Here is a 15508-nt window from a genome sequence, read left to right on the forward strand (position 1 = left end):
GGCAACACAGGAGCTGTGGACTTTCTGCAAGTTTTCCACACCAGCAAATGCAAGGCTGCATCACAGGAGGACAGCACCCAGTGTCACCACCGATAATTCTTCAAAGCTGCAACCAGCTATTGCTGTAAATTCTTAAAATTCCCTGTGAATGCTCTCTTCCATGAGGAGAGCAACATGAAGGACAGCTGTCCATTTGCACCAACTCTCAGGTCTTCAAAGAGACTGCCCAGGTTTTAGCTACCTGCAGTGTGTGCCAGAATGACAGCATCTTACTACCTCTTTAAGAAAAACTTTTAAGTCTGAAATGTCTATATTCTTCGTACACTGTTGGGGATAATGTAGAATAGTGAAGCCTCTTTGAAAAAGTCTGACAATTTCTCCAAATGTCAAGCTCAGAGTTACCAGAAGATTTAGCAATTCTACTCCTTGGTATATATCCAAGGATGAAATATATAGATTTGTATAAAGAACTGTGCACAAATATTCATAGCAGCTTTACTCTTAATGATTAAAAAATGTAAGCAGCCCAGATGTCCATCAACTTATGAAGAGAAAAAATGTGGCAACAGAGTATTATTTAGTAATAAAATATTAATAAAATAGCATGTGATATAACATGGATAAAAGATCATACATCTTATTTCATTTATATGAAATGTCTTGAATATATGAAATGTCCACAACAGGCAAATCTGTAGACATAAAGAAATGTATTAGTGGATTCCTACAGGTGGGATGGGCAGTAGACAGGGAGTAACCACTGATGGGTACAGAGTTTCTTGTAAAAAAGGAAACAAAAATGTTCCAAAATTAGATTCTGGGGATTGCTGTACAAACCTGTGAATTTACTACAAAACAGTGAATTGAACACTTTAAGATAAATTATATAATATATGGATTATGCCTTAAGCTGTTAAGAAATTAATTTGAATCTTTTAACAATTAAAATATTCACATAAATTGCAAAAATATACACGATGTACACTGCAGATTAATAATTTTACTCTGCTGTCTATAGGATGGTTCATGATCACTTATCTAGTGTTTCAAAACACAACTTCAAATTTAACCATCATCTATTCACTCAGCCAAAGTTTATTGGCCATCAACTACAAAGCCAGATACTACACTATGCACAGATGAATAAAATGATAAATAAAATGCAATCTCTGCCCTTAACCTTATTTTCACAAAGGAGACAAAGATATAAACCAATCAAATGTTTTTATGTGTTTTACATATGCTGCTATAAAACTTTCGTGTGACCTTAAACTCTGTATTTAAGTTTTTTTATGGCTCTAATTTCCTTTCTAACGGAAGATACACTGGTAAGCCACTCTCTCTGAACTTTGTTATTATAACTGCTTTACTAAAATACTATCCTATCCACAGAAAATTTCTTTTTTTTTTTGGTACCAGAAATCGAACTCAGGACCTTGCACTTGTGAGGCAGGCAGCGGAACCACTGAGCTAAATCCCTGGCCTGCCATAGAAAATTTCTATCAAGCCAACTAAACTGATATTTGACATGTAACTAGACTGCCCTTGAAATAAACAATATACACTAAGAAATTCTTTTAAAACAGATTTTCAAAATGATCAGTACCATCTAGACTTTTCTTTAATTCAAGCCTTCAATTGCTGCTTCAGTTTAAGAAGTTTTGTTGGACAACTTGGAAATTTCTTTGACTCTGAAAGCAAAATTTGGGAATGGTTTTAACAGAAGGCTTTTCAAAACCTAACATCATTTCCTATTATTCTTGCAATTGAGAGCTGTCTTACAAATGGAGCTCATCTCTTGGAAGTGGCCGAAATCCTTCAAAAATAAACTCCCAATCCAATGTGCATAAAATGTTTTTATTGCTCATTTGAATGAAATGCTTCCTCAAGTTGGAAAACTGCAACATAAATACTGAAATATTATTTTAAATTTAAATAACCCCAGTGAAGATGTTTAGGTCAGTGAAAATATTCTGTATGACATATGTCATTATACATTTGTCCATGCCTATAAAATATACAACACCCAGAAAGAACCTTGATGCACATTATAGGGAGGTAATGACGTGACAATGAGTTGTAACAAATATACCACTTTCAGGGGATCAGTTGAAATGGGGAAGCTGTGCGTAAATAGAGGCAGAAGATATATGAGAAATATCTGTACCTTCCTCTGTTTTGCTCTGAACCTAAAACTAGGGTACTTCAAAAAATAAAGCCTATTTTTCTAAATATGTATAAATATCCCCTACTGTTAATTCATCAACTTTTTTTACTGGTAAAACTGTACAGAACACTGCTCCATTTTTAAATTGTCACATTTCATGTGTGTAAAATGTTTAAGCACTCACGACACACAAGGAAGAGTGCTTCCCTACTGTCATGTGTTCACCAAGTGAATTACTGCAGATGAAGGAGCGTGAAGGAGGGGCCCCTGAACTATCAGGCACAAACCTGAGCGACCCAACTAGGGAAGGGGAGGAATGGGCCCCAAGAGAGGCCCCAGACAACAGGAGGTGTCTTGTTTGGGGGAGGATGGATGTGCATGAGGATGGAAGTCCCGGATGCTCCAGAAGGGAGGGCCCAAGAGAGATAACATTCAAGTCCTCACAAAGGACATGCACTCAGAATGGAATGCTCTACAATGAGGCCCTTCATCTGACAGTTTCGGGACAGAAAAGGAGACACACGAAGAACTATGTAGACCTCAGCAAATATACTGGGTGTGGGCACACAGGAGATTGAGGGAAAAGTAGAATATAAAATAAAGAGAAGCCCAAATGCACAGAGGAAGAATGCCTGGGATTATTTTTGAAAAGGTCAGCTGAAAACTTGAAATAAAAAAATACATTTTGTGCTATAATTCCAAAGATGAAACCATGGCAGAAATGCTGAAGCTGCTATTAATTCATCATCCTCTATAGCCAAAACTGCTCAATTTTTAAGTGCCACAAAAGTGGCTAGGAATAAACTATTTGCTAATCAATAGTATACCTACTAACATCTGAGCCTTAGTCTAAGAACCAGCAATGAAGCCAGGCATACTGGTATAGGCCTGGAATCCCAGTACTTGGGAGGCTGAGGCAGGAGGATCACCATGAGTTCAAGGCCAGCCTGAACTACATGGCAAGAGCCTGTCTCAAAAGAAAAGAACCAAAAATAAACAGAATTTTTTCAAAGGCTACTGAATCAGAAGAAAACAATAACAAAATGATTATAAAAGTCTCTTATACTCATTTGAGGAATCAGCCAATCCTTTGGCCAAACTTAGCCAATCTTACCAACAGCTTGGTAAGTCCAATTTCCTTTGAAGTATCCTGAGAATTCGGCCAGTATTCTTGGCAGTAATTCTTGAGCAATCTCACTCTTGTTTCTGGCACTGTAAGGAACTAAAAGGAGGTAACAAAGAAACTTCAAAGACAAAACTCTACTAAATTTCACCAGGCTCTTGGCCTAGCAAGACACTAGACAGCAAGTGTTGAAAGAAGGTTAGCACCTGGCCCCAGGTGAGCAGCTTCATAGCTTTCACCATCCCATGACAACTCCTACTATTCCTGCCTCTCAGTAAATCATTTCAAATCCTGGCCTTCCACATCTGTATAACAGAAATCTAGGCTACTGAAATTCCAAACTGTAATGAATGCAAAAAGCTCATTATAATGAGTGGGAACAAGAGCCTCTTATTGTAAATATATAAATATTATGTATGTATACATATGTACACATGTATGAAAAGGATAAAGAGGCACATATACCTGTACACATAGGAAGTAATCCTGGAACAGCAAAGAAGAACCTCAGGTTGGGACCAGAAGAACAATGACCTTTCACTGAACACATTTAGTGCCCTAAATGTTACCTTTCACCTGCTTAAGTTATTTTAAATAAAGGCAATCTCTAGAAAGTTAATATGAGCTATATATTTGTTCACAGCAAGCTATCTAAGAAGAAGCTGGCCTCTCCTTGCTGCCTAAAACCTTGTCTGTCTCTCGGTTTGTATCTGTCTCTCAGGATTTCTCTCTCCCTCTCTTTTTCTCTCTTTATATCTCTGTATTTTGTAGTTCAGTTCTACTGGTATCTCTGTTCCCTTATGCCCACATCCAAATTCAGTGGTCAAGTTATCAATCCCACTTGGGGGATTCTGGCAGAAGTACTGTGAAAGACAATCTGCACCCCTGCCTCGAGCTATGGGCATCCCCCCATGGGCATGGCTCCCAGAGTCATGCCCCCAACCCACACCCCCAAAAAGAAGCACAACACATTGGCTCTGACATTCCCCATCCATCTCAGTGCTTGTTCAAGATTTCAGGATGATTCCAAGGCATGTCAGCTCCAGAGGCAAACAAAGGATCTGGCTACATCTGCCTTGACCCTGAACCCTCCCCTCCTGCTCCCCTGTGGCTGCTTTCTGTAACTTTCCTTCTTGGAACTCTGAAATATCCTGTCAGAACCACTTCTGTCCAATGAAAAGAAACTTTGGAAAATGTTCTAAGTATATACTATAAGGAATCAATTTAAAAAAAGAAAAGTACTGGTTCAAGTTAGGATTTTGTAAATCATGGAGCAAAAGCTAAAGTAAAAGCAACAGGCTTTCAGTAGAAATCCTATTTTGAATTTCAATATTTTCCCAAGCTACCAATATGTGGTATGAACAGCAGCAAACTGTAGCTCCCAGTTAGCCACATGATTATGAAGAAAAATAGCAAACTCCACACTGTACAGTGTTGTTAAGCTGTGATGTTCAGTAGGTTAAGTACATTAAATGCATACTGAATTAGGAAATTTTCATTGTACTCTGAGTTTATTACTGACATACAATTGAGCAACTCTGGCCCAGTGGGTGGGCCCAGCAAAGAAAGTAATTTGTTGAAAGCTTAATGAAGTGGTACCACACAGCAAAGTGTATTTCATGGAGCCGTAGTAGACTTTAAACACACCTGTGACTTCATATGTGTTAGTGTCCCTTACCCAAAGTTTCACTTTTTGTGGCTTCAGTTACCTGAAGTCAACCATGGCCTGAAAATATCAAATGGAAAATCACAGAAAAAAACAAGTAAGTTTTAAGTAACTCACATTACAGCATGACGTTATAACTGTCTTACTTTATTATTAGTTAATAGTCTCATAGTTGTTAATCTCTTATTGTGCCTAACTTATAAATTAAACTACCACAGGTGTGTATAAATAAGAAAGAACATAGTACATGAACACAGATGGTTCAGTAATATCCTTGGTTTCAGGCATTCATCGGGGTCTTGAAAGCTATATTTCACAGACAAAGTGGGGCTACTGTATTTCATTGCAGAAATCCTAGAATTCCTCAACATCTGTCTGATGGATTTCTTGGAACTCCTGCATTCTACACCAGCACCACCAAGCAAAACGTTCAAAGAGAAATGCATTATTCGATACAGTTGTCTTGAATTCCTCTCTTAATAGGCTCTCTGTTTGAGCTGGGCATGGTGGCACACTCCTGTAATCCCACCATTTGGGAGACTGAGGCAGGAGAATGGTAAATTTGAGGCCACTCTGGGCTACACAGAGAATACTAATCGAGCATAAACTATATAGTGAAACTCTGTTTCAGAAAAATTTTTTTAAATTGTCCTTAACTATGTGTGGTTGCTGAGCACTCAAAATGTGCCTAGAGCATGGAGGAACCAGATTCATTCATGTTATTTCACGTAATCCATTAAACCTAATTAACCACATGTAGCTGGGAGCTTCCACAGGGGACAATGAGCCCCAGACCACTCTATTTCTTTCTTTTTTGTTTTTTTTGGTACTGGGGATGGAACTCGGGTCCTTGCACTTGCACAACAGGTGGCGAAACCACTGAGCTAAATCCCAGGCCCACCACTCTGTTTCTTGAGGCACAATCTGGAGATCAGGTAGAACAGGCACACTGTGCACCAGAGGCAGATGGACGGATGCACGTACTTTCTAGTTCAGACTACTTGGCCAGTCACTTAACTTCAGTGGGTTAAAAAGGATTACTACTGCTACCCTACAGAGTGACTCTTGGACACACAAGATAAACTGGCTCACAAACAGCCCTCAAAGAGAATGCAAGCCAGCAGGAAGGATATGCCTTCCATGTTCCTCCAAGCTCGCTCAGATTTGACACCTAGGATTTGGCTGTTTCAGTCATTTTCTCCAAAGGAATGCAGTTGTTAGGGAAACAGACTTTCAGTTCTAGGAAACAAGGGTCCTAGAGCCTACCAAAGATGACTCCCAAATGAGTGGGTCAAGAAGAAATGTGAAGAATCTTACTCCTCCCTGACACCTTAACTAACAATCATCAGGAAAAGGAAAGCTGTTGAACCTTCATTTCTAGAACCTTCACTTCCCTGTAAGGGAGCCAAGAGCAGATCTCATCTTTGGAGGGAGAACCTTTTAGAAGCTCCTCTAAGCTCTCCATGTCCTGAGAGGCTCAGGTGGTTTTGAGCCCGGTTGCAGCCATTCTTCCTCCCTCAGACCAGTCTGATGGAGACCCATTCCCGCTTACCTGAAGCCACAGTAGTAGGGGCACTGGCCTGCGCAGGTTGAGAGGAGCTGCTGCTCTCGGTCATGAGGCACGGGTTGCTGCCAGTGTTCTCTCTCTTGACAAGCAGCTCAGCAGCACTAGGTAGTGGAATGGGGTGGCTGATGCCCAGTTCCTCCTCCTGCGCCTGCTGCCTCCTCAGGGCCACCTAAAGCACAGAACAGTGAGTCATTCTCCAGCCTCCAGAATCACCTGTGCAGCTTTGCCAAAACCACAACACCATCATTCACTAGGTCCAGGGCAGAGGTCTGAGCAACTCATTTCTTTTACCTGGTTGTTCAGGTAATTCTGTGCAGCCAAAGCTGAAAATGGTTTAAGAGTCAGGAATCTGGCTCAGAGTAGGTGTTTCAAAAACACCTGCTAAACAAAGGAGTATGCAAACTATCGGGAAATCATGAAGGATCAGAAAGAACTACAGAATCAGCCAATGAGGGGAGTTCAATCTCAAAAGAAGAAAAAGCATTGATGAATTAGGAAGGAGAATTAGATCACTCACTCCTTCACTCCACAAACATGTAAAAGTAAACTGCACTGGGACCATCAACCAGTAAGGTTAAATTAGATCCTAAATTCCTTACCATTTAGGAGAAACAGGAGACAAAGGTGAGACAAGCAAGCATGCAACTACAAAACAAAATTTGATAAACGGCTTTAGAGAGGTACACACCAACCTTACACAAGAAATTCAAAGGGAAATGTCTTTAAAATGTAAGACTGGCCAGAAGTAGTATTCCAACAGACCCTTGAAGAATAGGATAAGCAAGACTTGCACAGGGAACAAGGAAGGATCAGAACAATCCAGAACAATCTGGAACAGGGTAGGCAGGAAGGGCAGGGGCTACTTATGAAACCCTGAATAACCCTGTTTCCCAAGGATAGAAGAAACAGAAAATCAGTCAGGAAAGAGGGGGAATCTTGTGAAGTCTATGGGGAGGAAGAAGTTGGAAGTGAGGAAAAAAGGAGAGGGCAGATGTGCTGTGGGACATTTTGGGCAAAAGGAAAGGAAAGCCAGAACTAAGACAGTAAAGAAACTGACATTCTATGAAACTCTTCATGGTCCTTCTTCAATTTATCATCTTTTAAACAACATTGTTAAAAGTTTTTTAAAGGCTTTGAAAATAAGTTTGTTTACCACATGTAACAAAAGAGACTTTCTACTCAAATTGACTAACAGTGACCATTAAATTAGCAAGTGAAGTGAGTACTTGTACCTCTGAGACTCAAAAACAAGCCTAAAGGTCATTAAAACAGTAAACTAAAAACACGACTGCACTACAAAGCTGGACAACTTGGTGCAATCCTATTAATTCCAACTACTAAGGAGGTTGAGGAAAGAGGATTCCAACTGGGCCACTAAGGTACATAGTGAGATCTGGTCTCAAAACAATAAGGGCTGGGGATGTTACCTCATGGCTCCCTGGGTTCAATTCCCAGTACAGTGGAAAACAAACAACTACAATCAATATATTGTATAGTCCAAACTAGATGATTAATTTGGAGATAACTTATACTACTCAAACCAAAGTCTTCAATTTAGAAAAATAAACCTTAAATAACCAGTTCTTAAAGGCTAAACTTAAATTCTGGATCTTCTATTATTATCCTACAAGTTTCAGAACACTATCAATGACTTTGAAGAAACATAAGTTTGCAAAAATCTTGCAAACCTCTAAACCGTATCAATACACACTTATACCCCAATTCACAGACCTTACACATCCAAAATGCACCAATTATTCCATAAATTCAGGACATCTTTAAAAAGACCCTCTTTCATGGTCTGTTAAAAAATGATTTTTGAATAAGGAAGGGGATGACAACTAATTAACATTTTAGAATCATACATATGATCAGTTCCAAACTACAGTACTTTAGAATGCCTAAAAACTATGGATTTTTAAAGACTTTAGTGTAACACAAATTTGGTGAGAGGAATCCTCAAATTTCATATTCTATAAGTAACTGAGGCTTTAAATTCAGCAAACAGTCCCTTCAAAAAGTTCCCCAAATAAAAATTATTCACAATTAATGTCCCTACTAATAAGATAAATATCTTTGGGCCAGGGATTTAGCTCAGTGGCACTGTGCCTGCCTTGCAAGCACAAGGTCCTGAGTTCAATCCCCAGGACCCCAAAATAAATAAATAAATAAATATCTTTAAGTCCTCCAACTACTCTTCACATGAAATAACTAAGCCAATGACTAAATGCCCATACTTTTTTACTTACAATTATAATTCAGAAGTTCTTAAATTTTTAAAACTAACCTCAGTGTGATGTCATTTTAATGTTACACCCAGTGTATTCTTTCCACTCGCTATAGATTAAGCTAAAATCTGTGGAGAAAACTATATTTTCAATGACTGCCCTTCCAATAAGTGAAGCCAAAGTATGTTTAACTTAAAGCATATTTTTAGAAATCTGTTGAACGTGGAAAGGAGATGATCTTTAAGCTTTTGTGCAGTCCTGTTCAACATTCTCATCTAAATCACTTTCAGGAGAATTTTACACATTTCTAATCCAAAGCACATTGTTAGCGAACACTTCTTCCGTATCTTTTCGTTTTAAATAACCTGTCTTAAAAAGATGAAACAACTTTAGGGGGAAAGAATGTATATTATTGCCTTCTGAAACTCCCTCTAGGATGCCAATGGCATGATTACCATTAAGATGCTAAATTACTAACCTACGGCCGAAGCTATGTAAAAATGAAAACGAACGACTGACAAAACTTCCAAACCCGCACATTTTCCCCCTTCGCGTATTTTTTAAAAATTCTTAAGCATCACTAAAATACAGTCAAAGTAATCTGCGCTTGAACCACTTGGGTCGAGGCTGCAGTTTCCAACCCTAACGTCTCTCTGGTGCTCAAAATGGTTGAGGCGCCTGGCGCTCCCGCGAGCGACGACAAGGAAAAGCGCGGGGAGCGCTGGCCACGCCACGCCACGCCGGTGACCGGCACCAGATTTTTCCGGAAAGACCCGAGGCGCTCCGTCCGGTGCTGCGGCCACCCGGGTGAGCGGCAGCCGGGGCCCCCTCTCTCCCGACCACCACCACCCGAGCGCAGACTCCCGAGATCCTTTCCTTTTCTAACCAATGACAGTCAACTTGTCCGCGGAGTCGAGGTTCGCGGGGACCCCAGCACCCGCTCCTGCAGCAGCGTCGGAGACCCCGGGACTCTCAAACAGGGCGCCTCGCGCGGGATCCCGCGGGGGACGGGGGATAGAGATCCCAGGGATTCCGGCAGCTCAGGGTGGGAGTGAGCCCCAATGCTGCCGCGTGCCCGGCCGTGTCCCGCAGTGGCTCGACTAGTGGCTGGGAGCGGGCCCCGAGCGCGCCGCGACCATCCTTGGTGCCCGCGGCGTCCCTCCGGGGCCCGCGGGCGCCCGCACTCACCTGCGCGGCCATCACGCGCTGCCTCTCGGCGATCAGGTTGCACTTTTTGCACTGGCACTCCCGCCACATGCAGAAGCGCTTGTGGCCCTTGAGCGGCGACGCGTAGCCGTGATTCCTGCAGCGAGCGCACTTAGGCAGCCGTGGGGACTTCTTGCCGGAGGCGACCGGGCCAGACGCCGCGCCGCTGCCCCCGGCCCCCGAGCCGTCCGCCGCAGCCCCTAGCTGCGCCCCGGCCGTTTTACCGAAGCCCCCGGCGCCCTTGCCCGGTGTCCCGTGCGGGGTATCGGACGATGCCGAGGACTTGCCGTAAGAGTCTTCATTGGGCATGTTGGCCCAAGAAGCAGCGCAGACTCCCGCTGGCTGGCGCGCTTGGAGAAGGGGGCAGCCCACGGCGAGGGTCCGGAGCCGGAGGCACAGCAGGAGTGTGCGCCCAGCCGGAGGTGCAGCCCGAGTGGCAAGCTCCGTTCAAGCCACGCCAGAAGTGTTGGTGGTGGGGGTTGTGCTCTTTTTCTTTTGGCTCGCGTGGCGCAGAACTTTTGGATACTTTTCAGAACGTTCCCGGGAATTCAGAGGCGGGAGAAGGAACACTGGAGCGTGGCCACGCCCTTTGTCCCCCAACCCCGGCCAGGAGCACGTTTGCAACAGCTGCAAGCACCCAGGGCCCTGCAGCAGGGTCGCTGCAAATGCACGAAGTTTAAAGCTTGACCCTCGAGAAAGGAGGCCAGGCTGCAAGGTAGCCACCCTCCGCAGCTCAAAAAGTCCTGCCTGCTGTTGGGAGGAGGTGCAGACCACCCCGTGGGGTCGTCTAGCTCCCTTCCCCCCACCCTGCCACCCCCGTGAGACGCATTCTCCAAGTTCATTGGAGCAGACTGTAGGCAAATAAGACCACCAGTGTATAGGGCTTAAGCACCTCCAAAATTTAAAAGTGTGGGGCTTTTGGTTCCCCATTTATCCTCGTCCTATACTTGTCTTCATTTGCTCATAGGATTTCTGCCTACTGGCTCTAAATAACTTTCTAGTCCATACAGCCCCAGCCCTAGTTACTTCTCAGGTCAAGTGCATATATAGTTTTCTGCCTTAGGTGTAGCTTCATTTAGATTCAGCACACAAAGTGAAATTCGACGTGGAAAAAAAAAAAGAATTTTGCGGGAAGTTAAGGCAGGAGGATCCCAAGTTTGAGCCCAGCCTGAGCAATTTAGCAAGACCCTCTCTCAAAAAAAAAGTTTTAAAAGGACTGAGGATGTACTTCAACCACACTGCAGGGGGAGAGGATGGTGAATTTTTAAAGGGAGGGTTGCACAGATGAAGATGTACATCAAAACCCAGTCTAGGGGCTGGGGATTTAGCTGAGTGGCTGTGCCGCCTGCTTTGCAAGAGCAAGGTCCCGAGTTCAATCCCTGGTACCAAAACACAAAAAACAGAAACAAAAAATTCTACACCTAAGATCTCTTCATTTTACTGTATGTAAATATAAAATATAAAATCTCACACCATCATGTTTCAGCTTTTCCCAGGATTCCTACCTCTGCACTCCCCACCCCCACCTCGCCGGTCTCCTCTGCAGGAGCACAGCAAAATTCATCCCTTCTTCCCACACACCCTGCTAAAGCCAGTCCTTAGGCTCAACTTTGCAACCCTGCAGTGACTTCCAGCTGGTCTCTCCATTTACTAGACTTTCAGTATATTCCAAGCACACAGCCCCAGGGCCCAGCAGGGACTTGGTATTGTTTTCCCTGTGAAGGGGGGAAAAAAGTTGGAGACCTCAGGCAAGTCTTAAAGCACTTTGCATGATCTCTCTGCTTTTCTTAGTGCTGTTTAGCTACCAGTTTGGATGTGTTCCTTGAGGACATTTTACCTTCCTCTTTGTTCATTCTCCCTTCTCAAACCTAACAGTGGCACTTGTCCTACCAAGGCTGCCCTTAACAACGCTCCCCACCCTCCTCACTTTTTACCAGTGCTTATACTTGCTTTCCACATTCTCCTCCACGACCTTAGAATGTTAGTTCTCCAAAGAAGTAAGGCCGCCCCACTTGACTTCTCATCGAAAGGAATGTCCAGTGGCCGTCAGTTAGCAGTTGGGCATGGTTAGCATTGAGCTCTGAAATCCTCTAGTCTGCCTTCCTTTTCTAATTCAGAGGCCCCTCTCACAGATACTTTCTCTCAGTGTGGATTTTCTCCATTAATTTTCGAAGTCTGAAAATTATTTCCTGAAGCTTCTAGCTTTACCCAAAACTTCACACTACCCATGAAGTCAGTGAAGTTCTACTCCCAACAGAGACCAGGCTGCAACCACCCATGCATTTTAGAACCTCTTAAATGATAACCACTATTTTATTCAGAAATATCACAGTCCCTGGAAGTCTTCCATTAAAATAAACCTGCCAGCCAGGTATAAAGGCACATGCCTGTGATCCCAGCTACTCAGAAGGCTCAGACAGGAGGATTGCAAGTTTGAGGTCAGCCTGGGGAACTTAATGGGACCCTGTCTCAAAATAAAATTTTAAATAAGAGAGACTGGGGATGCAGCTCAATGGCAAAGCATCTGCTCACCATGCAGGGGGCCTGGGTTCACTCTCCAGCAAAGCACAGCACACTACACACACACACACACACACACACACACACACACACATACAAAGGCACATGCCATTGTTATTATCCACTATATTCTTCTTTTTAAAATATATATATACATATACCCATATATATACACTTCAATGCATAAACTGAAGTGGAATCATTCCAAAGGTCCTATCCAGCTTCACGGAATGAGGTACACGCAGGAAGAAGCAGTTGTCAAATCCCAAGTCACCAAGAAATATATGTTCCATATAAAGATTTGTGATGGAGGTATTTAAGCCTCCAGAAAATTTGGGAGTCTGAACCTGTATGGCCAACATATTCAGACATAAATGTCGTGATGAGATTAATAAATAAGTGAAGTTTTTATTCCCAATCCACAGAGGAGCTACTAGGCAGGAGGTGATTCAAATGGTAGATAGGAGAGTCCCAAGAATGAAGAGTCAGGGCCAGGTATGTGGCTCAGGGGCACTGCACCTGCCCGGCAAGCACCAAGTCCTAAGTTTGATCCCTGGTACTGCAAAACAAAACAAAAAAAAGAATGAAGAGTCATACTGAATATTTTGAATAGCCTGGCTCTGTTGTTTCCTTTCTTCTTTTTCCTCTTTCCAGAAATCAAAAATGATGAATCAAGGGCTGGAGATTTAGCTCAGTGGTTCCACCGCCTGCCTCGCAAGCTCAAGGTCCTGAGTTCGATCCCCTGTACCAAAAAAACAAAACAAAACAAAAATCATGAATCAACTCTAAATTACTGACTTAGAAATATGTCCAAGACATACCAAAGTAAGGGGAGGACAGTTCTAAGATATGGCCTGGATAAAATTTAGCAGATATGAGACCAAAAGTGCAAATGATAAATTAAAAATGGTAGATTGCTGTGCAAGCACAAGGACCCGAGTTCGATCCCTGGTACCAAAAAAAAAAAAAAAAATGATAGATTGGGCTTCATTAAAATCTATAACTTTTGTGCTTCAAAAGACATCATTAAGGAAGTGAAAAGATAAGCTGCAGAGTGAGAAATATGTAAAAATCACATATTTGATAAAGGATTTGTATCCAGAATATATGAAGTCCTATTTTGATTTAATAATTTAAAAATGGGCTGATCTGGGCTCAGTGGTGCACCCCCATAATTCTAGATACTTGGGAGGCTGAGGCAAGAGGACAAGAGTTTAAAGCAGAAATTTCATTATTTTATTGGCAAGCCAGTACATAGTATATTTAAAAGAATAATTAATTTTGACTTCCAGCAATGTGACCTTACACTAGTTATTTAATTGCTCTGTGACTCAGTTTCTTCATCTGTAAAGGGAAGGGAGGTAATCAAAAATGCCTATTTCAAAGGGTTGTCAGTTAATACTTGTGAAATTTTAAAAAAATGTCTGCACATAGTACTATGTTTTGTTATTATTTCCGTATTGGAAAGTAAAGAGTAGGGATATATATCTGTGGCAAGAGGAAGCTGTATTAGAAGACAGCAGAGATAAATTCCATCTGCTATGCATTTTGTCTATGGAAAACTGTGCTCCAAGGAAAATTCTCTAGGTTGGTTCTGATCATACAAATAAGTCAATATATTCAGCTCCCCCTTGCCAAGTGTCAGCCGTGAGTCAGCTCACTTGAGCTCTGGCTTTGGTGTGTAAGTAAATATCCTGTGATCAGTAAGAGCAGAAGGAATCAAGGGAGAGGTAGGACCGGTAGGACTAAGCATTCCATTCGGAGGACCTTATAGGAGATGGAGGGCAGCCATCTTGTAGTCAACAGGATTTGAAGAGGCATAAGGAGAAAACAAGAGCTTCTGAGTCATGAGAATCAGGGATGGAAGGCTGGGTGTTGGGAGTGAGCCTGTAGGTTGGGGGAGAGGGTGCAGACATGCCAGTCTGGAACAGAGGAGGCAAGTTGGAGCCCAGCAGGAGATAAAGTTGGAAAGATAGCATGGCACCTTGCCTGCCAGTGGGGAATTTGGCTTCTATCCTATAGGCAAATGGAGAATGATGGAGACTTTTGTCCTTGAGGTGTTTGAAGAATGCAAGCATCATTTCTGCCAAGTACCATATGATTTGAACAAGCCATTTAGTGGTTTTTGTTTGGTTTGGTGTTTTGTTTTGTTTCGTTTGGGTTAATTTTTCTTTGTTTGGTACTGGAGATTGAACCCAGGGCCTCACACATGCTAAGTACACACACTTACACTGAGTACACCTCCAGTACAGCATTTTTGAGCCTTCTATTCTCATGTTGGGACAACTATACCACAGAAATTAGAGATATGTCTAAAATCCCCAGCAAGATACCTACCACAAAGAAAATGCTTCATCATTGTTGGCAGATGATTCTGATCTGTGACTTGGATTGGGGGATCAGAAGGTATTAGAAAGCAGATAATGTTGGCAAGAACCTAATTGTTCAGAAAGATGCCTATGCCTGAAGTGTCAGTCGGGAAACCTAATTAACCACCTGCTTGGCTGTATGCATTCCAGATGCCACGAGTATCCATGTAGAAGGAAGACAGCATCAGAATCCTGAATGTCATGATGGTAAGCCAGACAGGCCTAGTGGCAGACTGCTTGTGTTGGAGGCTTAAGGGGTTTTAAAAAATTAATTATCTATTTGCTGTATTGGGGATTAAACCCACAGCCTTTGGACTGAAGAACATCCCCAGGCCTTTTTTGTATAGAGATAGGGTCTCACTAAGTCATTAAAGGCCTAACTTTGCAGCTACATGCCTGTGGGCCAAGTCACACACTTTCTTTGCATCTCCCTTTCCTCATCTAGATATTGGAAATAACCTGAAAATTGCTGTGAGGATGCAATGATTGATGTGCAATTTTTACAAGACTGCAACAGTGCCTGTGAGAAAATAAGTACTAAGGATGAGCTGTTGTTCTGGGATTCCATAAGGAGTTTTTTCCCAAGTGGGGACTGAACCCAGGACCTCAGCACAGAGCTCCATTCCCCAGCCTCCCCAGTTTTTAATTTATTTTGAGACAGG

General features: G+C 42.5%; 1 protein-coding gene across 2 annotated transcripts in view; it reads right to left on the reverse strand.

The window, feature by feature from the left end:
- Positions 1-10683, reverse strand: part of Dmrt1 (doublesex and mab-3 related transcription factor 1) — a 116309-nt gene extending 105626 nt beyond the window's left edge. Inside the window, exons 1-2 of one of the 2 annotated variants that reach the window (XM_004838209.3) lie at positions 9940-10683; positions 6509-6692 (exon numbers count right to left, since the gene is read on the reverse strand). In XM_004838209.3, the coding sequence (XP_004838266.1) occupies positions 6509-6692; positions 9940-10266 (511 nt within the window). In that variant the 5' untranslated portion in view covers positions 10267-10683. The remainder of the gene's footprint in view (positions 1-6508; positions 6693-9939) is intronic. The other variant, XM_021252750.2, reaches the window with a different exon arrangement.
- Positions 10684-15508: the final 4825 nt, after the last annotated feature.

The sequence above is a fragment of the Heterocephalus glaber genome, unplaced genomic scaffold, assembly GCF_053883595.1.
Source record: "Heterocephalus glaber isolate CG9 unplaced genomic scaffold, H.glaber_assembly_v1.0 deba00001481, whole genome shotgun sequence".
NCBI classification, from domain to species: Eukaryota; Metazoa; Chordata; class Mammalia; order Rodentia; family Bathyergidae; genus Heterocephalus; species Heterocephalus glaber.